The sequence below is a fragment of the Bactrocera dorsalis genome, chromosome 1 (assembly GCF_023373825.1).
Source record: "Bactrocera dorsalis isolate Fly_Bdor chromosome 1, ASM2337382v1, whole genome shotgun sequence".
Lineage (NCBI taxonomy): Eukaryota > Metazoa > Arthropoda > Insecta > Diptera > Tephritidae > Bactrocera > Bactrocera dorsalis.
In genome coordinates this window covers 4,841,098-4,864,521 of record NC_064303.1, presented here as the reverse complement: position 1 = coordinate 4,864,521, position 23,424 = coordinate 4,841,098, and the positions used below count along the sequence as shown (strand labels likewise).

General features: G+C 40.0%; 1 protein-coding gene across 3 annotated transcripts in view; it reads left to right on the top strand.

The window, feature by feature from the left end:
- The window catches only part of LOC105232408 (solute carrier family 25 member 35), an 89,510-nt gene that overhangs the window by 48,283 nt on the left and 17,803 nt on the right, over nt 1-23,424 (top strand). For 2 of the 3 annotated variants that reach the window (XM_049446877.1, XM_011214071.3), the window contains 3 exons: nt 35-210; nt 1,277-1,412; nt 1,666-2,262. The exons of the other annotated variant lie outside the window; for it this stretch is intronic. In XM_049446877.1, coding sequence (XP_049302834.1) covers nt 119-210; nt 1,277-1,412; nt 1,666-2,196 — 759 coding nt within the window. In that variant the 5' untranslated portion in view covers nt 35-118 and the 3' untranslated portion in view covers nt 2,197-2,262. Of the gene's footprint in view, nt 1-34; nt 211-1,276; nt 1,413-1,665; nt 2,263-23,424 lie in introns of those variants that run through there. 3 annotated transcript variants of the gene reach the window in all.

The window sequence follows — 23,424 nt, the reverse complement described above, 5'->3', positions numbered from 1 at the left end:
TAAATAGCAAATAACAGTAAATTTTTTCGCGTAGGTCGTCAAAACACGTATTCAGTTACAGGGTGAGTTGGCGGCGCGTGGCACCTATGTTGTGCCGTACAAGGGTATTTTGCACGGTATGGTCACAGTGGTACGTAACGATGGTTGGATGGGTTTGCAGAAGGGGCTGGTGCCGACCATGTACTTTCAGTTCATCGTAAATGGTGTGAGGTGCGTGACGTAAGCTGGTTATATTAAAGTCAATTAATAATAGTAAATTTATGTAGTCTGAGAATAAGTGATTTTAAACTACTTAGAGACTAGTTATTTTGAAACTAGTTATTTTGAAGTTAGTTAAAACATTTTTAAATTTAAACTAATTATAGTAAATTTTTTGAAACTATTTTGATATTAGGTGCTTTTAAACTAGTTTGATACTAGTTACTTTGAGATTAGTTAAAATATTTTTAAATTTAAAGTGATTATAGTAATTTTGTTGAAACTAGTTGACACCAGTTGCTTTTAAACTAGTTAGAGACTAGTTCCTTTGAAAGTAGTTATTTTGGGATTAGTTAAAATATTTTTAAATTCAAATTAATTATAGTTAATTCGTTGAAACTAGTTTGAAACTAAGTGCTTTTAAAGTAGTTATAGACTAGTTCTTTTGAAACTAGTTATTTTGAGATTAGTTAAAATACTTTTAAGTTTAAATGAATTATAATAAATTTGTTGAAACTAGTTTTATACTAGGCTTTTAAACTAGTTAGAGACTAGTTCTTTTGGAACTAGTTATTTTGAGATTAGTTTTAAATTTAAACTAATTATAGTAAGTTTTTTGAAACTATTTTGATATTAGGTGCTTTTAAACTAGTTGGATACTAGTTACTTTGAAACTAGTTGTTTTGAGATTAGTTAAAATATTTTTAAATGTAAAGTGAGAATAGTAAATTTGTTGAAACTAGTTGACACCAGTTGCTTTTAAACTAGTTGAAGGCTAGTTCCTTTGGGAGTAGTTATTTTGTGATTAGTTAAAATATTTTTAAATTCAAATTAATTATATTTAATTCGTTGAAACTAGTTTGAAATTAAGTGCTTCTAAAGTAGTTATAGACTAGTTCTTTTGGAACTAGTTATTTTGAGATTAGTTAAAATATTTTTAACTTTAAATGAATTATAATAAATTGGTTGAAACTAGTTTGATACTAGGCTTTTAAACTAGTTAGAGACTAGTTCTTTTGGAACTAGTTATTTTGAGATTAGTTCAAATACTTTACTTTTTTGTAAATTTTTTCCATAGATTGGGCATCCATACCAGCGCAGTGAATATGGGTTGGACACGCAATAAAAATGGTGAGGAGTCTTTCGGCTTGAATCTGTTCTGGGGTGCCGCCGGTGGTGCAATGGGCGCGTACTTTTCTAGTCCATTTTTCATGGTTTGTATAAAAATAAAAAATTGTTAGCTAACACTGTCAGACTATTTCATCATAGTATTCTGAATGTCAGACGTACATAAGCTCTAGATAAACAGTCACAGATAACGAGACGTAATATTAGCTTTGGCTAGATAACCATTTGATAATTAGAAAGTTTTTATTTACTTATGATATAAATATTATAAATGAATATATTTAAAAAGTGTGCGCAAATTGAATAAAGTTCCATATTTCCGCATTTCACATCCCGCAGATAAAGACTCAACTGCAATCGCGCGCATCAAAGCAAGTCGCCGTCGGCTATCAGCACGAACACACGGGCATGCTGTCGGCGCTCCGCACAGTTTATCGACAAGGCGGTATCTCTGGCTTATGGCGGGGCTCTACTGCTTCCATTGCGCGCGCCTCAATCGGTTCCGGTGCTCAATTGGCGACATTCGGTCCGATCAAGTCATTTCTGCGCGAAAATAATTTGATCGTTCAGCCGGCCTTGAACTCGCTCTGTGGTGGTTTCATTGCCGGTTGTTGTGTAACTGTGGCCATGACGCCGGCGGATGTTATGATGACACGTATCTACAATCAGGGTTTGGATGCGAATGGTAAGGGTCTCTTGTACAATGGTTGGTTGGATTGTTTTATGAAGACCGCCCGCGCTGAAGGTCTTTATGGACTGTATAAAGGCTTCTGGGCGAATTATGTGCGCTTAGTGCCGCACTCGGCATTGGTGTTGTTCTTCTTCGATGAACTTATGATGCTCAAAAATAGATTAGGTATTACATACTAGTGTCTTTGAAGAATATAAAAAATTGGACAAATAAAGTAATCTCATTAACAAATCTTTTATGGAAAAGTGCAAATTTTTGATGTGGTTGGAGAGGTTGGAGAGAGTATCATCCAGAGTTTTACGAGATATCTTTATGATTTGGAACTTAGACCCGTAGCCACCAGAAAAACCTGGTAAACAGTAGAAAGAGTTATTTGAGTTTCTAGTATTTAAAGTGAAAATTAAAAGTGATTAACTGTAGACCTCGAAAATATGCCATGCCAAAACATGTCACTGCTGTTCTAAAAGGTCGGTTTGGCAAAACTAAAAAACATTCCCATAAATACTTCAAACAACAAGGTAACGTTAGTCTCAGATATTGAGAGATTTATATTCACTGGTCATCATAAAAAATCTTCAATCGGTTTGTGGTCTTATTTGAAAGGATTTCACATATAGGATGCGCTATGAATGGATATTTTGTTCAGAGACTACTTAAAACTTGAGGAATCCTTCATTTCAGAAAATCTATCGCCTCAATAAGTCAGATACCTCTACAGTTCTAGTTCCGGTTCTGCGACCAGGAGGCAGAGACATCAGAGCTCATAATCCTTATTTGTCCCACAATCGCAAGGAGTCAGGTTGTTGGGAAAATTAATTCGGTTTGAGAACATATCATAACCATTAACCCAGGAGCTTTTCCAAACATAAGTGTGCCCACAGAGTAGAGGCTGAAAGCCGAGAAGATCGTAAATGCGTGTGTTGCGTAAGTGGGAAAATGCGCTGAGCTCGACTTTATGTGTTCACCATAATGGACCCATCTGGGCTAAATAAAGTGTTTTGAGAACAGCAAAGTCTAATAGACTATAGGCCGTAGTACCGCAACTGTCATTCTAATGTAATCTAAGAAGTCCATTTTGGACTGATTTTTACTTTAAACATATCTTCGAGCCCGCATAAACCTGCTAGAACGTCTTTGTATAAATAAATTCCACGACTCTTAAAAGTTTTATGAAGCTAGCAGACTTACATACATATCTTTCATCGAAGATAGTTGCGCATACAAGTTGCATGCTCGTTCGCAACACTCCAGCAACATGTTGCAAACAAAAAATCCACAACAAATATTTGCCAGCCGGCGTTTTGGACCGATCAACTTGTTTTGTTTACATTTTACTAGACGCTGCTTTGGCATATTTGGCGCAGCGACTCAACGCGCAGGTGTGGTGAGTTTCACAAGCACCCGCACACAACCATACAAGCACACGCATATGCGCTGGCAGCATAGCTCCGGCATGGCTTTACCTGTTGCTTGCAGATCGCCGAGATGTCCCATGGATTTAGTCAAAAATGCTGTTGCTTCTGATCGCTTGCGCCGGTTTCGCTGAACGACAGGTATTGATAAGTGGCATTTTCACAAGCGCACACCTACAACAAACACATGTGTTGAGACAGTTACACTTGCCGCGCATGCCTCGGCAGTCACGGTCAGTCAATTGGGGTTTTTCCCATACTCAGATGGTGCAAGAAGTGTGAGGGCATTATTTTATGTGTGTCTGGATGTGTGTGACAACAAAAAGGCGCATAATGTCAACTACAAACAAGGCAGCACGCACTTTGTCGTCCTGTGTGCATTTCACGCTTATCACAGTCGCTGTCTTTCTGCCTTCTTTTATTTTTCTGATTTTTTTTTCATTTTTTTTTTAAATTTTTTTTTGTTTCCTTCGGCCGTTTCTATCGAGCTGGTGGCTATATCTTCCTTTTAGCTGTTACTTACAAATTTATTACCATTCAAAATCAGTTTACAAAAACAAAAAGGCAGCACAATAGCCATATACACATGGCACATTCCTCTTCTTTCTACTTTCATTAAAAATTTTCAACTAAAAATATTTTTCCTCACTATATTCATTTGTGTTGTTGTGCATGTTATGGCGATTATCCTGTTTCGTTGCGCTTCATCCATTTGTTTGCCATGCCTGTGACGTTTCTAAGAGGAATCTACTTGAATTACCGGCAGGAGGCTTATTGTTCAAATTCAATACGCTTGTCATTTTTGCCTCGAAACAAAGCAAACCACACAAGTGCCTGATTGGATGTACCGAGAACAAGTAGAATATTCAACTACATATGGATATATCTACTTGTGTGTATGTATATATGTATGTAATTTCTCTGCTCATATGTATACTCGTATATGTATGCGCGTCTCAAGTACATTGCGTGAGCCGCTAATCGGTAATAAGGCTGCTCTTTGTATTGCTGATATCCTTTTCGGCGAACGGCTTGTTTTAAAAGGGTTCTAAGTAATCGGAAGATAAAAGCGGTGCTCGGATGATTCACACATTGTTTAGCAATAAAAGGAGAGTGGGCTTGGGACCAACATCATTTGTTTTTGTGGGCTTACAAATTAAATGAATGGTCAGCGTGTTTTGAGATAGAAAATTAATATAATTTCAATTATAGAAGTGAATGGTTGATTTTCTTGTCTATTAATGTGGTAAGTCACGATAGTAAAAATTCGCAGGCTTTGTATATAGTTAAAATAAAAAAGTGAAGCCTAGCATAAGTGTTTATCGAAAACTCGCCTCAACCGAATCATCTATCCACCTCTGGTAATGACCAAAGAAAAACTAAAGAAACTGTGCTTGAAAATCGTCGTGTCAGCATATGAAATAGTCGAGTAGTCAAATGCATTATTAGATTAGATTAGATAAATAAATGAGGATTGCACCGCGCCCAAAGGTCTATTGTGTCCTCTCCTAAGTCCCAACATATTGATAAAATCCCATATGCTACTAGGTGCTATTAAGGATCCTATATATGATGAACACATGGATCGAAGAGCCTTTATCCTGCGCCTACAGACTTCTATGCAGGCAATTAGCAGGTGCTCTGGAGTTTCAGGCTCCGTGTCGCAGAAACGGCAATTTCGCACAAGAAGCTAGGCTCATGCTAAATAAGTGCTTCTTGAGCTTTCAATGGCCAGTATAGAAGGCGACAAATAGCCTTGGGAGGTTGATTACATATTTAAACCTTCTAAGTTTGTAACTACCCATTAGAAAGTTGGCATCGCGCATGCCTTGGAGTTATTGCCAATACCACTCCCTTCCGACTTCTTCATCCTTGCGAAGCAGCTGCTTTATGGTATGGGGAGCAACCACAATGAAGTGTTCGGGTTCTACCATCTTGTTGGATGTTGCGGAGCGGGCGAGTTCGTCAGCCAATTCATTCCCGACTATACCTCTGTGGCCGAGCGCCCAGATATGCTGCACTTGGTTACGATAGGCAGAGATTGCCTTAAGCGCCGGTTGACTGTCGCTGAGTATAACCATACATTAGTTTATAACCTTTTGAAGTTAAATCTGTTTTTGTGAGAGAACTCACTTATTTTTCGGCACTTTTTGGTATGCCAGGGTACCATATCAAATGTTTTTGAATTTGTTTGAAGACTTATTATACAATCTATTGCTTGATCTTTGCCTAGCCTGACTATGTTGCTTCCGTTTCAGCGTTTTGGTTTAAGCAATCTTCGAATAAATTATTGGGACTGCAAAACCCTCTGTGATGCGGACATCATAACTATTTGACTGAAGGAATTTCTACTGGATTATGTTGGATCGTTTCAATTGCCCTGGTGCAAAAAAAAATTATTATGGAAGCAATTAAAGTTTAAGACACTGTTGGTTGTTGTTGTTATAGCGGCAGCAAACATTCTTGAAGTAATTTCGTGCAATGGTGCCTAGTTGACAGTCCTTGGCCGGATAAAAATCCATGCCCGTTCCGGTTGCTTAGACCAGACTGTCGTGGAGACGGAATGGATGTCAGTAGTACAAGTTTCTTGTAAAAACCTCCTTCTTGTCTGATCCACTTTAGGAGATCCTCGGATTTTACATCTGCAGACATCCCTATAAGATGGTGGGTATAGAAATCAAGCTGTTAGTTTTAAGATTAGGTTTATCGATATTGGTGACCAAGACCAGATGTTCTTTTGCTGATTTCACAAAAAACAGTGTATAGTAACATAAGTAAGTGCGATCCCCACAACCTTCAGACATTCATGCGACATAGTGAGTACAGGCATAAAGCACCTAAGATGAACTCTAGGCGATTGGTCGATATCTGAAATCTAATTACGGACTTCCGGGCATTCTCGTTTTAGCTTCGCAAATTATTGTGTTCAGCAATTTAAGTGCGATTCTTAAAAGGTGTGATTGGGAATTATAACACCATCAAGTTTTCGAAGACGGATGTTCTGTTCAATTATTTGAGACAATTTAGATTAATCGAATCTTATAAGACATTCACAATTACTACTTATTTTAAACCATATCGATTCAATTTTTCACATTTGCACGATTCCTCAATAAAAAGAAAGGAAAGAAAGAGCAATACAGTTAATGATGAAAGGAATGTCATACATTTCTAAAGGCAGACTCGTGTCCAAGTAACACGAAGTTCCATCAGTAAACCAACTTAACCTTTCTTAGCATTACGCAATTTCGTATTTAATTTCACACATACTTCACAACAAACAGAACCAGTGTGAAAACAGTACTTTGCTAAGGATGCTTACAATACTCCAGGCTGCAGCTCAGGTTTGCGTTGAAAGAGCCTATTGAATGGAACTAATGGCCATGTTACACCTCTGCAATATGAGTACTTCATTCATTAGTTATTCACGTGCATGCTCTTTTCTCAATTTTTTGAATTCCTTAAAGTACCTACAACACATCGTATTATGTAAGGCGTAATCCTTTTGCATAAATTTTCACACAGTTCCACAGAAACTTCCCTGAGTGAGTGCAATTGTTTTCTTCTTTGTGTTTTTTTCTATGAATTGTTCATATGTAGATATATTCGTTTGCTCTTGAGTAGTGTTTCCTTCAAATTTTTGTGGCACGATCAGTGAAACAGAATTTCAGAGGTTGCCAGATCACTTTGTTTCTAGTACTGGAGTCTTCTTCAGAGCTCAGTTGAATTGATTGCGAGCGGAGCGTAACCTTACGCTGTAATTTGATAGGCCGATACAAAAAACTATCTACATATATATGCACCTACAAACATATACATATATATACTCCTATTTATAAACGCATGTCAATCATGGCTCCAGCCTGTGCAGCGCGAAATCCTTGTACCTCGCCTGTCGCCTCTTCAATTTGCCACATCAAGCAGCTGCCGTACATTTGCATAATTCCCACTTTGGATGCAGTGCCACGAAGGCAAATTGTTCTACGGCATCCAACCTATTTATAATTGGACAGACTTAAATGATATTCAGATTTGTTCTACAAAGAAAAATACCAAGGAATGTATATGTGTGGTGCAATCAAAGCCTTAGAGTCTGCTCTTCAGCTCCAATTGCGTTGCGAACACATTATAAGCAGAAGACGCGACGTCTTTGGAAAGGTCTTTGTAAGTAATTTAGAAGCGGCAAGTGAGCGGTTAATTGAAATAGAACAAAAGAATTTAACGATCTAGAGAGGCATGAGGAATATTCGAGTCGAAAGGTTAATTATTATTGGTAGTCAAAGTGGAAAGTAGAGCTCAACTTGCTGCAATAGATCTATAGACTTTGAAGGAATCTTTTTTGGAGCCTCTGTACATAACCTAAATGTCAGATAATGAGTTAGACTTAGCCTCTATATCTTAAATGTGGACCTAGCTCGACTCAGCCGCAAATAGGTTTCTTTCACAGACTACATTTAAAAATTAAGAAACATTTCAATATTTCCACTTACCAGAAAATACATAGATGTTCAAAATCAAAATAGTGTTCTAGTAAACAACCATGATACCTACAACAAGAACCTAGTAAGCGACCTTGTTAAGAGGCAATTGTAATCACCTCAATTATATTTTTTGAATATTAAAGATTTCGAGCCACGGATGTCAATCGACAATCGGACATAAAATAGCAGATACTGTCAATCAGATATTAGTCAGACGTAACGTAGTCGGATGGTAGCTGTCAAAGTAAAGTCAAAGAACTTTGCCTATCTAACTGATATTAAATCCTAATGATTGTCAAATTTATGCCAGACGGACGCTTACAGTTGCCAAACGGATGTCTCAAGGACCTCAAGCCACTGCTATCAAATCAGTCAAACAGTCTGGTTGATAACAGGTGAAAGTGATACCCAAATTTGTATCAGTTGAACGTCAAATTTCTGCTGTCAAATTGATGTCAGTCGGACGTCAAATGAAAGTTGTCAAAATGAAGTCAGACAGTCAAACGAAAGTAAGATGACAGTTATTGACACAGTGATGTCAGACAAATGTTAGATACCAGCTGCTAAACCGCTATCTCACAAACATCAACAGCTGCTATGTCAAATTAGTGGCAGTCAGAGACCAAATGGTATCTGTCAAACTGAAGTCAGATGGCCGACACTATCAAAATAATGTCAGTTGGCAGTAATTGTCAAACAGATATCAGGCGAACTTCAGATGACGGCTCCCAAATGGATGCTGTTAAACCGATGTTCCACGGATATCAGATGGTAGGTGTCAAACTGAAGTCATATGACAGAGGCTATCAAAATAATGTCAAACAGACACCTCGCGGGCGTCAGATGACAGCTCTCAAATTGGTGTATATTTACAGCTGATAAACCGAAGCTCCTTGGATGTCAGATGGTACCTGTCAAATAGTTATCATTTACACATCAAATCGCAGCTTTAAAACGCGTCTCATATGAATCTGTTGTCAAATTGATGTGAGTCAAACGAACCTACCCAAAATACCAAGTATATATATCTGCCTAACGCACTAATCTTTGATAGCATAGAAAACAAGAATGTTACTCTCAAATAATATTCAAATGAGCATCTAAAATAATTGCAGCCAACATACTTTGACCCAGACATTACCAAAAATGGCAGAACATCGTTTATAAAATGATATGCGCATCACGTCGCACCTTCGGGCGGCATTTATCGTCGAACATTTATACTTAACCGAACAGCGAAATCACTAAGAAGCGTTCAAATAACCAGAAAATTGTCAATTAGCGTGCAGTTCTTACATAAACGTCCGCCCGGCGCAGTGCAATTTCGGCGTAACTCCGCTGGGAAATGTAATCAGCTGAGGAATTGGAAAAAATATAAAAGAAAATAATTGAAATCATAAAAAAATGGTTACATTGGCAAGTAGCAGACAACAGTCACCAGACCACTGGCGCTTACCGCTGCCAATCAAATAAATATTTTCACAACAAAAACATAAATACTATATATACGAAACCCGTTTTGGAAGTTTGTCAACGCATGCGCTCGTAATCCGTCAAAATCATGTTTCAGACGACAGTGACCAGCGAAAAAAGTGGCACCGAGATAAAAATGATATAATAAAAGGTAACAAAAACACCAAAAATATGTATGAATGGCAGAAAAAGGAGGTGGCAACTACTCGTAGCGCGTTGGTGGCACGCTGTTTGGCGGCTGTGGCCAGCGTAGAGCGTAGAATAAACGGTGGCGGCTGCCATGGCAGTATTAGTAGCTATAAAAATCTAGCTGGCGGCGATCTAAATCAATTTACTTGGTGGGCAAGTCGGTCTAACTAGCAGTTTTTGTGTTTCTTTGTAGACGTTAGGGTGGTTCTAAAAGAGATTCTGAGATTTACCAGCGTGAAAGATCTCATGCTTCTTAATTTGACAAGGTAAATGGTGTTATGGAGGATGGAGTCATGTGTAGAAGTTCATGCAAGTGAGGAAAGTTCTATGATCGCCATTCACTTGGGAGTGGTCAGAAACAATTCTTTTACATATGGCTCAAGCAGCTCACGACTTCCGGTCTTTGATCAAGTATGCTCCCGGTTGCCTAAGAAGATCCGTTTGAAGGCGAGCTAAAGTCAGAAGGCGAAACATCCCCTACACGGGGTTGTACACTGGCTTGGGACCCGCCACGTAAAAAACGCTTCCAATGAATAGTCAAAAACAACCTCGGATGAGAGAGCCCCCTATTGATGACGACTATGGCAAACGAAATAAGGATTACGATTTAAGGGCATGCACCTGGAATGTCCGGTCCCTTAATTGGGAAAGTGCCGCTGCCCAGCTGATTGATATATTCACCGCGGTCCAAGAAATGCGTTGGACGGGACAAGGACTGAGGAGAGTAGGTCCTTATGGCATTTACTACAGTGGCCATATAAAAGAGCGCAAGTTTGGTGTGGGATTCATGGTGGGAGAGAGACTCCGTCGCCTAGTACTACCATTCACTCCGGTGGATAAACGTCTAGCCACAATCCGCATCAATGCGAGGTTCTTCAACATATCGCTGATTTGCGCTCACGGACCGACGGAAGAAAAGGACGATGTGACCAAAGATGCCTTCTATGAGCGCTTGGCGAGTTTATCCTTAGAAGAAAGTCGAAGCTCTTCTCAAACTCTCATCCTCTGCAAACTTTACGTATATTTATAACTTCTGTGTCCGAATCCAAGTCAGTCCCTCTTCAATCAGTTCCAAAATTACATTTGAGCCGCACCCTAATGCTCATACCAAATGCATGACTATAGCACAATCATCTAGTTGGCCAGTTTGATGCTTCAGTTGATCGTTGTTGCCATTTTTGTTGGTGTTGTTGTTATTGTCGGCGTGCCGCAGTTGCAATATTCCTGCACCCCTTAATTGGGCATAATTTAAATTCCGCTCGTGAGGCGGGGATTTCGTCGGTTTCTAACGCGTTTTTCAATGCAGTTTTGTTGTTGTTATTATTAGTTTGCCACTGCTCGTTGATGAGGAGACAACTGATCGTGTTGTGGTTTAGATATGCAGCAAATGCGAGTTTCTTTATACACTTTTCTTTGCAAAGGTTTAGAGATTTTACCCCGTTTTTGTGGCAGCGCTAATGCTTGGCGTCCACTTCGCTCTTTTTTTCGGGCGTTCGACGAGATAGCCAAAATTTGCGCGCCTACCAGTGAACTCAACCAACCACTTCCTTATTTGCTGACGAACGCTTCTGCGTGGCAAGCTGAGCTGCGGCCATTAGCAACGCGCTTTAGTATTGTCTGCAGATCTGCGGGCCTGTGGTTTAAGCTAGGGGCACAGGTAATGAATTCCGGCTGTGGTATTGTTGTAGGTATTTCGGGTTTGATAATGGCACTGGTATTGTTGTTGCTGGCGCATTATTTTCGTTTTGTGGCCGTTTTTAATTGCTAATTGGTATGCCAGCTGATTCGCTCGACTAGATTAGCATAACAGCTTGCAAGGCATCGTCGGAATTTGATAGAAAAAACGCTAAATGAACCAAAAAATATAAAAAAATTAAAAAGAGAAGAGGAAATCAAAAGAAAATTTGGAAGAATCTAAACTGTTGCATTTAAATGTATAATTCCCACTGCATTTGTAGCCGGAGCTCTTGTTCTTTTAAGAAGGAAAAATCCCGACATAGAAACCCTCAATGCTGAATGCGACTGAGTTAACAATTAAGGAGCATATCAAGTAAATAAATTGATGCGAAAACTCAATGCAGAGGAGAGAGTGAAAAAGACCCAGGGTGGAGTCCATGCATGTAAGAAAATGATACGGTATATATAGAGACTATCACCTGGCCTTACGCAATGGTGTTACTCCGTGGTAGGCAACCAATTTTACTTTACGGTGTTTCGCTGTGGTGGATCGCTGTGATTGACCGCTGTCAGCAAAATGTCTTAAATAAAAAAGTTGAATCGGATTCAGCGGCTCGCTGTTCTTTGCATAATAAGAGCACTAAGAACCATTCCAACGGTAGCACTGGAAAACTTACTTAACTTATCACCAATTGACTTTTCAGTAGAAAGCTCTGCAGCAAAATCAGCTACAAGATTGGAGGCGTTAGATGACCACTTAGCACAACACCAGGAGGTTGGTGGCTAAAATAGACCACATATCTTCACGCTTTTTTGGGAGAGAATGTTTCAAGTCAGATTAAAAGAGAATGGATGGAAGCCAACTCGCCACGAACCCTACAACATCTACGCAGGAACTGGATCTCAGCGGAGTTTCTTCAATTGGACGGGAGCCGGAATTTATCGTTAAGCTGGAGCTCAGACAAATATCTTTAAACCGGACGGCTTTTCGATCAGGACAGTGACTGGGACACCTAACATAACGTAAGAAACCGTATAAAAAACACCTACATCCCATTGCGACAGAGAATGCGTATACACTGAGTTCCGGGGCCAAAGGAATGCCGCAAAACGAAGTAACTGATGATTTTGCCAAAAGCGCCATCCATCTGGCTATCGAACCAGTACAGAAAATACGTAAGTCGCCAAACACGCCACATAACGAAATTACCGAAAGGTCTGACAGACAGAACAGGGTGAGATGGAATGGCTTAAAGACATGTAGAATCACCAGGATGATGTGCAAAATCCATGAAGAAAAACACGGACGTTATTTACTCATACGGTTTCGAAAGGACTGCAGGACAGTTGTTGGCCTACTGAGATGGAATGTCTTAAAAACATGCAGAATCACAATCAATGCAAGAGCCCTGAAGAAGAACACCGGTGTTTTATGCTCACACGATATCGAAAGGTCAGCAGGAGGGTTTTTGCTCTAGAGTCGGATGGGCATAATTAACGACGATACATGCAGAAAGTGCAGGGAAGTAGGCTTGGAAGGAACGTTGAAGCATCTTCTATGCTTCTGTCCCGCCTTATCTAGACTCGACTTCGATATCTTGGTGCTTCGCAGTTCAACGAACTAGACGAAGTATTATAATTAGACATCACGTCGCGAAATTTCAAGGAATGGTGCCGAGTTGACAACCTTTGGGCAGTTAAGAATACGGGCTTGTTCCGATTACTTAAACGCGGCTAACGTGGGAACCCTAATGAAGTCGCTCTTAAGGTTTACAAAACACGTTGATCTCCTGTGTGACGAACACAACTCGAATCAAACTGAGCCTTCATCTGATATTACTAAGGACCCGTAGGTCTACGAATGGCCCGACAATAGGTTAGCATATGACCTAATGAAAGTCAATTTCAAGGTTACTGTATAATAGCTCGTATTTTTACTGCTTTTTGGAACCAAATTTTAAGTTTTATTTAACACTTGTGGCACACTGTGTCATCACCTTTATTTATCGTGTATCCCGGCAAATTTGTAAAACGCCTTGTTAGCCACGCTCCGGACCAAAGTGTAGTAATGGGTTGTCCATTGAAATGAGAACAACACCAAACAGCAGCCAGCAACAGCAGCAACATCGAATTGATTGCTAATCAAAACATTTAAAATAGCCCTCAGGGTTCGCGCGCACAAACTGAGATATCGGCGGTAACTGAGACCAACCAAAAATAGCAACAAACTGCACAACAACACAACAGCAACGACAACTATCACTAGACTTCACGAAATCCGCGCAAGGATACGATCGCTGGCGAGCTACATGCGAAATGCTCATAAATTATCGAGCGATCGGAGGCTGGCGATCTTTGGAAGCCTCCCGCCGGATAGGCTTTAGGCAACGCGCTGTCGCTGCTTCCCAAGCCGGTTGAAGCGCGCTGTAAAACGTTGTAAGTGCTGAATGATGCGCGCATGTGCAACTTGCTTTCGGTTTGCGGCCGCAGATTGGCCGCTCTTCGGCTTATTAAGCGCGGCTTGCAATCCGGCGCATCGATGCCTGTCGCAAAGTTGTGCCAACATATTAATACAGATACTTAATCATTTTCGTTGGACAGAGGAGTTGCGCTTGCACGCTTCGTGTAATTGCGTGGACTGGCGTGGCATGCCATGGCATGACACTACTGCCACATAAACGCGTTCGGCGGAACCTGTACAAACAACCGTGTTATTTTGATGTTTTTTGTTTTTTCTTTTGTAGATCTGGTTGCGTTTTATATTTTGATTTTGCGCCTTTGTGTTTGCTGTTCGGCAATAAAACGCGCTAATCCCATTTTATACGCACTTGACTGTGATCGGTTGTTTACTCAACACTTTGTTGTTGTTGCTGCAGTATGTAGTTTGCAATTGGCGTTGTTACATGTTTTGACCTACTAAATGGCCAAGTGATTTTGCGGCTAAGTGACTCCACCGGCAACGGTCGATTTCTGTGTGCCACCAGCGCCGCCGCCCAGATCCACAATCGACACCGCTGCATCGAATGCGGATTGCCATGCCGCGTTGCTTTGCGTCTGCGCAGTTATACAACCATCTGTCTACCGATTCGCCTGTTGGCTTTAAGTTGTATCTTTGTTGTTCTTCTGTTTTATTCTGTCTATCAGTGTAAGCTGTCTGTGGCGCTTTTTGCCGCATTGCGCACTCGCAGTCACAATATTGTGACGGCGTCTTGCTTATTTACGCTTGTAAGTTAATGCGATTTTTTTGGGTGCGGTCATGCTGTAATTTTTTCCACGCTCTTTGCTCCACATGCCATTATTTTTTTCTCTTATTTTTGGTGGGGGAAATTGGTGATGATTAGGTAGGGTGGCAGGCAGTCGCTCCTTTGATGGGTTATTATGTCTCGAAAGAATTTTCATATAAAAATTTGGTTAGATTAGGCTTATCTGGTAGGGCAATAAACCACGCGTAGATCAGTTAGGTACTTTGTTATACCAGATGGAGATCACTTGCTAAGTCCAAGGGGAGTAGTCATTCTTTAGGAATCCTTGTGCTTGACGCGAGTTTTAAATGACTCTGCGACCGCACTGTCGACACCACCTCCAATGTATTATACTGTGAGTACAGATGTTTACAGCGTAGTCTTGCCAATGCGAGACAAGTGCACAACAGAGTGCTCCATTGTTTCCCTGATGCCCTGCTCTACGCATTTCCTACAGTTTTGTCGATCTGTCAGCCCCATCTTGCGGGCGTGTGACGCCATTAGACAATGACCAGTTAGTATTCCTATTATGTTCCTAAAGTCTCTTCTATCGAGTGCCAATAGGAATATAAAAATTAAATTTGTTATGCTTAGTGCACCTCTTTCTCCAGTGTAGGTTTTTTGGAAAATATAATATTGAATCCTACAGAGCTATAAGAATTGTCCCTGGATATACATTAGGCTTCTAGCAGTGAGCATGTGACCTTCGGGAGCAGCTCATTTATATGTTAAATGAACATAAAGCAAGATCTGTGTTTTCCAGCCTTGCACTGTCTCGCTTCCTGGCTCGAGAGGTCAATAAAGAACAAGAAATTTGCAGTGGAAATCCTCCTCTATATCGAGTGGGCATTCAACAACTAAGCGATTATAAGAGCTTTAAACAGGTTTGGGGTTGAATCGAACTTAAGAGTCTTATCTTCAAAAAGTCAGCTGCCGGGAGATTGCCTATGCAGAAAACGTAACCCTAATTTTTGAAGAAGAATTTCTAAATACACTGAATGGGCTATCTGAAAAAATCTTCTCTATAAAACTTAGTGGGTTTCAGTAAAAATTCTTATTTCTTTATTATGACTGAGGTTAAGGAGTTATCATCCCTATCCACATTCTATATATTCTAGCTTTGATGATTGAACTTCAACAGACTGTCATACTCTGGCCGATTTTTTAGCGGCTTCTTCGACCTTCCGTGAAACTCAAGGCGGCCGAAATTTTCACAATCTTTTATAAAATATATTTCAACTCCCTACCTATGCTTCTTTGTACAACTCTCCTAATGGGTGTGGTGCAATACTACCCGTCCGTGGAAATCTTAATTGAAAACAAGTTGTCGGAAATTGTAATGCGTTGATATCATAATTGTAATAAATATGCGATGCTTTACATAAAATTAATTACTGAAATATTTATAAAATTTCACTACAAGTATATATTTCCACTCGCATTACGCACATTTCAATTAAATTTGTGGCGCACCTATGTATATAAAGTGGTTGAATTCAAAGTTGTATAGTTATTAGGGTGGTTCACTTATGAGGGAATTAAGCTTTACAACAGATTTCTCAAAACTCTGCAGCTATTTGGATACTATAATGAACGAGGGTGTTGTATATATGTATGTATATATATATTGACCTAAATGCAGTTGACTAAGACAATACACCCAAAGATTGAAATAAAGTGCTTTGAAATCCAATAAAAAAATGTACATATATATAATTCATAAATAGATTAAAGTTTGAGGAAAGCACTGCATACCGTGATCTATTGTGCCATTTTCTCTTATTAGAACACTTCGTTTAACCCAGTCAAATCAAAAAGGTTTAGTAAAGCTCATGTGTAAACGGTTGTAATGTGTCTGAGCTCTCCAGGAGTATATGAAATTTGAACCTAGAAAGCTCTCACCTATAATTTCTACTAGGACCTCCCTAATGTGCACGCATAAATATTGCCTGGTACAAATTCCGTACGCAATTCCAATTTCAATTTCAATTCCACTTCACTAATTAACGCATAATTAAGCAACTGTCAATAATTTATCAGTGGCCTTACAATTGGCAAACAATTTCATTTGCGCCACCATAATTGGTTGACAACGACGATCAGCGACACCCAAACAACAACAGCAACAACAATAATGCTTACAACAAAACGAGTAAATGTCGCATAAATAGCAATAAACTGATAAACCAAGAAATCGAATATTGCAATTGACATCTCACGCTGTAATGGGTATAATGTGAAAAACAAGTAAGCAACGACAACTATTACAACAACATAGTAGTTGAAATGGAAAGAAATGCTCGTAGATGTGTGGTACTTAAGTGAAAATTTAGAAAAAGCGAGCAAAATGTGGTAGACGTTCATGTTTAAAGGAAGAAGCAGTAAGGCGGCGCTAAAAGCGGACGGAAACGAATACTAGAAACTCGAGAATTTTTCAGAGGCTGAGTGATAGCTGATTATAGACTTTTAGATACACATTCCAGAAAATTATGAACAGACATCGGAAAGTGTATAAAAAATGATTTCGATATTTATCTGGTGGATAGGTTAGGTTAGATGGGTGATCAAAAAAGATCGCACGTGGATTGCTATGTGTGTCCTTTGTGATCCCATAGACCCAGAAATAACTCCTGTGTTCGAACTAGTATCCAATGCAAACTTGCACAGGCTTTCCACTCTCGCCAGCTCGGGGGGATGTCCGAAGGTATGTGCACCCAAGTGGTGCGTGAGTCTTGACCGACCAAACACAGGACAGCCATGAAGGAAGTGTTGAGTTGTTTCCACCTAATCTTCATCCATACAGCTTCGGCAGATAGCGTCCGGTAGGATTCCCAGCCTTACTGCGTGGATGACAATAGAGCAGCGGCCCGTCAAAAGCCCCATTAATAGGGAGAGGCTAGCCTTACTGAGGAGAAAGAGATCATCTGATATTTTGTCACCGATCTTGGGCCAAGAGGCTTTTGCGGCAGCGCATGTACCGATTGTGTCCTAGCGTTCCTTCCGCGAACCCCAGTAATAGTAGACCGCAAGAGGGTAAAGGAGCACCGATCCGTACCCATTCTTCCGATTACGCCTTTCTTTGCTAGCTCATCAGCTTTGCAGTTTCCTGCGATTCCACTGTGGCCTGGCAGCCATACCAGTCGCTTGAGTTCAAGGCTAATATCGCTGCTCTACTATCAGAGTGAATAGTCACTTCTCTGAAGGCACCTTATTGGCTGTAACCTCGGCCTGGAAGACTCCAGGTAGATAGGTAGGTAGAGTGGATGTCTTACGAGGCAACTAGGCTTTTGGAGACCCATTGTGAAACTACCGTATCTGAAATCCCTTTCTGTGCTCCTTATGAAGTTAATCAATACAAAAAAAAAAGTTAATTTGTGCTACTTCAGAGACATAGTAAAAAAACCCTTGACGGATAGTTATGATCCTTTTTCTATATAAATTCTTGCATTCGCAATTCATTTTGAAGTTTAAGAGTTTAACGGAACTTGGTTAGGAGATCGAAGCAGTATCGATAGGTCTTGGAGTTCAGAATAACCATTCTGATTTTGATGTCTACAAATCACAAGAACTTCAATTACTTAACTTTAGCTTTCTTTCACTCGGTAGATCGTTGTTATAGAACTTATGAGCTGAGGGATTGCGCTAACCAGATATAGGAGTAAGGATGGCAGTATTTTCCTTTGTGATCGAATTTCGAATTCTGAGACCAACCCAAATTTAGAATTAAGTTATCAACCAGACTACATGATAAATATTTTTATTGGAAACTTTCACAATCCCATGTAGTACTTCTACACTGATACCGGAAGAAAAATAGAGAACCATGGAAGTAGAGAGGCAAACCATTGATATTTCGAAATGCTTTTGAAGGTGAGGTCTCATAGATTTGATTGTAATTTTCACTCCAAGCTAAGGCTAGTACAATATACCGTTATGGTACATTCGAACTAAGTGCTAGACAAAGGTATAATAACCAACACAGTAGCGCATCGGGAATAGAATAAAAACACGCATAAAGCGTTCCTCGACTAACACACGTGCTATAGTACTTTGTTGTTGGCTATGCCGCTCGGTCGCCCGTGGCATGCAGCAGTCATGTTGCATGCAACATCAACGCTAATTGGCACCAAATATGGACAGCATGCAAGCGCAAAAGAACGAACACACTCGAAGACGCGTAGGCAACGCCAGCAACTCCAGTGCCTGCTCCGTTCAACAGGGACCATCTCCATAAAGATAGGCGTGTGTATGTGTTTACAGCTGCCAATGAGCGGAATGTGTCTGCTTGAATCTGGTAGGCGAAGGCCGGAAGAGCCAGCTAATGCTGTTTTGACTGTGTGCTTTGCGTTCGTGGGGTGTGGTGCCAAGGCAAGTGTAAAAATGGGAGCGACAGCAATAGTCATCTGATTCGCGTTTGGGTATGTCAGATGTCGGTGGCGCGCTTTAACTGATAAAAATGAAATTGAAAGAAATATGTCAATGCGTGACAAAATACTCGTGCGACTGGTTGCATGGTCAGCGAGCGATGTGCCACTGCAACGAGTTGATCTTCAAAGGCCAGGCATTGTTCTCTGACTTTGCTTGAAATAGTTAATGGGTTTTGGAGACAGTTTTAATTAAATTTTCAATAACAAATATTGTGTTTTAATTAAATTCTTCGTTATAAACATTTTGGTGTTATAAACAAACACATAAGTATGGAAGGTTAATCTAAGCTGACGTCATACTAATGACGATGATGAGTTTACTTTATTTTTTGTTCAGAAGAGCAATTTTTAGGATAGCTCTATGGTTGGCTGAGAGAAGGGAACGTTAAGGACACAACTAGATATACCATCTTTCCTAAAAATTCCCAAAAGCTTCCATCTAGTGCATAACTATAGAGTATGACGACTTTGAAGACCCCATAACATTATTGTTGTTCAGTTATTTTCGAAACTATTAAAGAATTTTGCGGATTAGCTGGAACACATTTACGATCCCATAAGTTAGAGTACAACGACTTTGAAGACCCCTTAGGTTCAGTTATAGAAAAGCTTTTCGAACCGAAGGCCGAAAGACAAATACAAAGACAAAAACAAAAACAACGACAAAGACAAAGACAAAGACAAAGACAAAGACAAAGACAAAGACAAAGACAAAGACAAAGACAAAGACAAAGACAAAGACAAAGACAAAGACAAAGACAAAGACAAAGACAAAGACAAAGACAAAGACAAAGACAAAGACAAAGACAAAGATAAAGATAAAGATAAAGATAAAGATAAAGATAAAGATAAAGATAAAGATAAAGATAAAGACAAAAACAAAAACAACGACAACGACAAAGACAAAGACAAAGACAAAGACAAAGACAAAGACAAAGACAAAGACAAAGACAAAGACAAAGGCAAAGACAAAGACAAATACAAAGACAAAAACACAGAACAGAACAAATTTACAATCTTATAACTTAGAGTACGAAGACTTTGAAGATCCCTGAGGTCAATGCATAGAGCTTTTCGATCTAAAACTCAATAGAGGATCGTTTTGATATCAAAAAAATAGCCTATCGTACTTCTGAATGGCATTCGGCGGTGGTTTTGGAATTTGAACAGGTTTTGAAATTAAGGTTAACTAAAGTTTTCAACTATAAAAAATCAGATTTGAATACGAGTCCGATATTAGTAAATTCCGATTAGACCATTATATACTAGAAGATTATGAAGTTCCTTCAAGAGAAGAAAGTATTTTATGCTCCAAAACCAGTGTACGACAAAATAAACAACAAATCCCCAACGTCTAACCGAATTCTACAAATTCAATTCCACCGCAGCGTAAAGCTTTCCTCTTTCTTACGAAACTCCTAAAAGGCACTCATTAGCCGAACTCAGCATACCGTTGGAGCACCAAAGGGACCTACTAACGAAAGTACCAAGCAATCAGCGTGCGGATATGAACTCAGCTATGTCAACAACGTCAAAGTTAGCCGCGCAGGACGGCAGTCAACAAGCCAGAACGGGTAAAGCACGCCGAGCTGTGGTCCGCCACAACCAAAAATGGACACTAAATCTCATCAACTTTGCCATTTTCGTTATGATTTTCCATTGAAAGTCAATGAAGACGACAGGGAGTTGGTGCTGCCAGACTCGGTTGACTGGTTATAGGCCGAGCGGCGAGGAAATGCGAGCACAAGAACGCCAAAGGCTATGCTGATGCCAAAGACTATGCTGATGCTGAAGCTACGCTGTGTGAATCTGCGCACGCGCTTGTGGCTGGCCGGTTACTTGTGCCAAAATGTGTGGAATGGTTAGCATGCAACGGTATAGTGTTGCATACAGACGGACAACGAGCGCGGCGCAGTGTGCCGGTGAGGCGTGCGTGTGCCTGTACGACGGCAGTATGTGCGCGCTTGCGCAGTAAGTAGCATGCAACTGTCACATTAATTGGTTGTCAACGCAGTGCTTTGTAGCAGTTACGTTGCATTGCATTGCGTTTCGATTTCAGCAATCAAGCAAGTAGCAATGGCTGCTGATTGCTGCTTACTGAACTTCGCTTCGGTGCGAAAACACCTACGTGCACAAAAATGCTTGCACGCATGCGCAGAAAGTGAACGAGTGAACGAGCTGTATTGACGTGCGACGCTACACAGCTGTTGTTTTCACAAATTATCGGCTGACGGACATTTCGAAAGTGATTTCTCGAACTCATTTCGCCTTTGTTTTCGATATTTAATGGCAGAGGCTGCACTTTGTGGCATTCTTCCTCTGAATTTGTGTTACTTTTTGGTTACATATTATCGTGGTTACCTTTGTTTTTGCAATAATTTGCCACATATAGGGTGATTTTTTAAGAGCTTGATAACTTTTTTAAAAAAAAAAACGCATAAAATTTGCAAAATCTCATCGGTTCTTTATTTGAAACGTTAGATTGGTTCATGACATTTACTTTTTGAAGATAATTTTATTTAAATGTTGACCGCGGCTGCGTCTTAGGTGGTCCATTCGGAAAGTCCAATTTTGGGCAACTTTTTCGAGCATTTCGGCCGGAATAGCCCGAATTTCTTCGGAAATGTTGTCTTTCAAAGCTGGAATAGTTGCTGGCTTATTTCTGTAGACTTTAGACTTGACGTAGCCCCACAAAAAATAGTCTAAAGGCGTTAAATCGCATGATCTTGGTGGCAAACTTACGGGTCCATTTCTTTAGATGAATTGTTGTCCGAAGTTTTCCCTCAAAATGGCCATAGAATCGCGAGCTGTGTGGCATGTAGCGCCATCTTGTTGAAACCACATGTCAACCAAGTTCAGTTCTTCCATTTTTGGCAACAAAAAGTTTGTTAGCATCGAACGATAGCGATCGCCATTCACCGTAACGTTGCGTCCAACAGCATCTTTGAAAAAATACGGTCCAATGATTCCACCAGCGTACAAACCACACCAAACAGTGCATTTTTCGGGATGCATGGGCAGTTCTTGAACGGCTTCTGGTTGCTCTTCACCCCAAATGCGGCAATTTTGCTTATTTACGTAGCCATTCAACCAGAAATGAGCCTCATCGCTGAACAAAACACGCGCGCGAAACACATTTCGAACCGAACACTGATTTTGGTAATAAAATTCAATGATTTGCAAGCGTTGCTCGTTAGTAAGTCTATTCATGATGAAATGTCAAAGCATACTGAGCATCTTTCTCTTTGACACCATGTCTGAAATCCCACGTGATCTGTCAAATACTAATGCATGAAAATCCTAACCTCAAAAAAATCACCCGTTATTTTGCTGCTCGTTAAGCGCGCTGAATTTACATTTTTGCTGATTGGCAATTTTTCAGCGAATTTTTGTTTTACTTTTGGAATTTTATGCATTTTTGATTTGGTAACCCTTCTCCTTTTTGGGCTGCACTTCATTAAATTTGTTTGGCATTTCATTTCCAATTGAGGGTAAAATTAGGAAGAGGAATATTTCATTTAATTTCACAACTTATAATTTAGGGCACTTTCACTCACCTGTCGAATGATTTGTACTTTTTCCTGGTAGAAAGCACTGGGAAGTAAGGATTTGTTGCTTGCCTGGAAGACAAAATGTGGTGGTTTATAAAAGTTACATTTGATTTTACTGATTCTAAAGATTAATTGCAAGAAATAATCTTTAAAAACTGGACTTCCAAATGGAGACATGAATGTCGTGATTAAGGAACCTGATATCATATGCGTTTAAAGACACTGCCCTTAAAATTATCTGAGTTTTTAAAACTCACTTCAACTACTGAGATATTAGGCAGCACTATCGATTTCAGATAGTCTGCTTTAGGTCTTGATTTTAGATCTAAATTTATGCTAAAAGAAGTGTACCTAGCTAAAAGAACAATGAACTGTAGGTCATGTTGTCCGGATGTATGCAAATACTCCAGACCTGAACGTATTCGACGCAATACCCGCCGCGGGAAGCTCAGGAAGAGGAAGGCTATCACTCCGTTGGAAATACCAGGTGGAAAAGGACCTCTCCAATTGGGAAGGAAGAAAATTTATTGGGAACCATAAAGTTATTTCTGGATATGGAAAGCCTCTGCTTGCATTGGAATTGAGCATATATCAGTGCACCATTTGATCAAATTTGACATGTTCTTAAACCCACGAAGGCGTTTAATTGGGTATTAGGGTTAGCGTCTTGTGTGAATGGTATGTGCGTGTATTCTGCGTATAGGGTCCAAACCTTGGTCACCACTCCAGAATAGTATGGAAGCTCAACTGGTAGTAGTTTCAGCTACGAGTTCCGACCGGAGACTTAATTCTGGTACCACGGTGAGCAGAAGCCCTTGGAGTTCGCACCAACCGGCTCTTATGCACTGGTCCCTCAGGGAGTATCGCGGTGGTTGTGGTTAAAACCCGAATACTGGAAAAACTTAAACTTTGTCAGTTGAATGTGAAGTTGCATTGCAACCGGCTGCCGGATCCA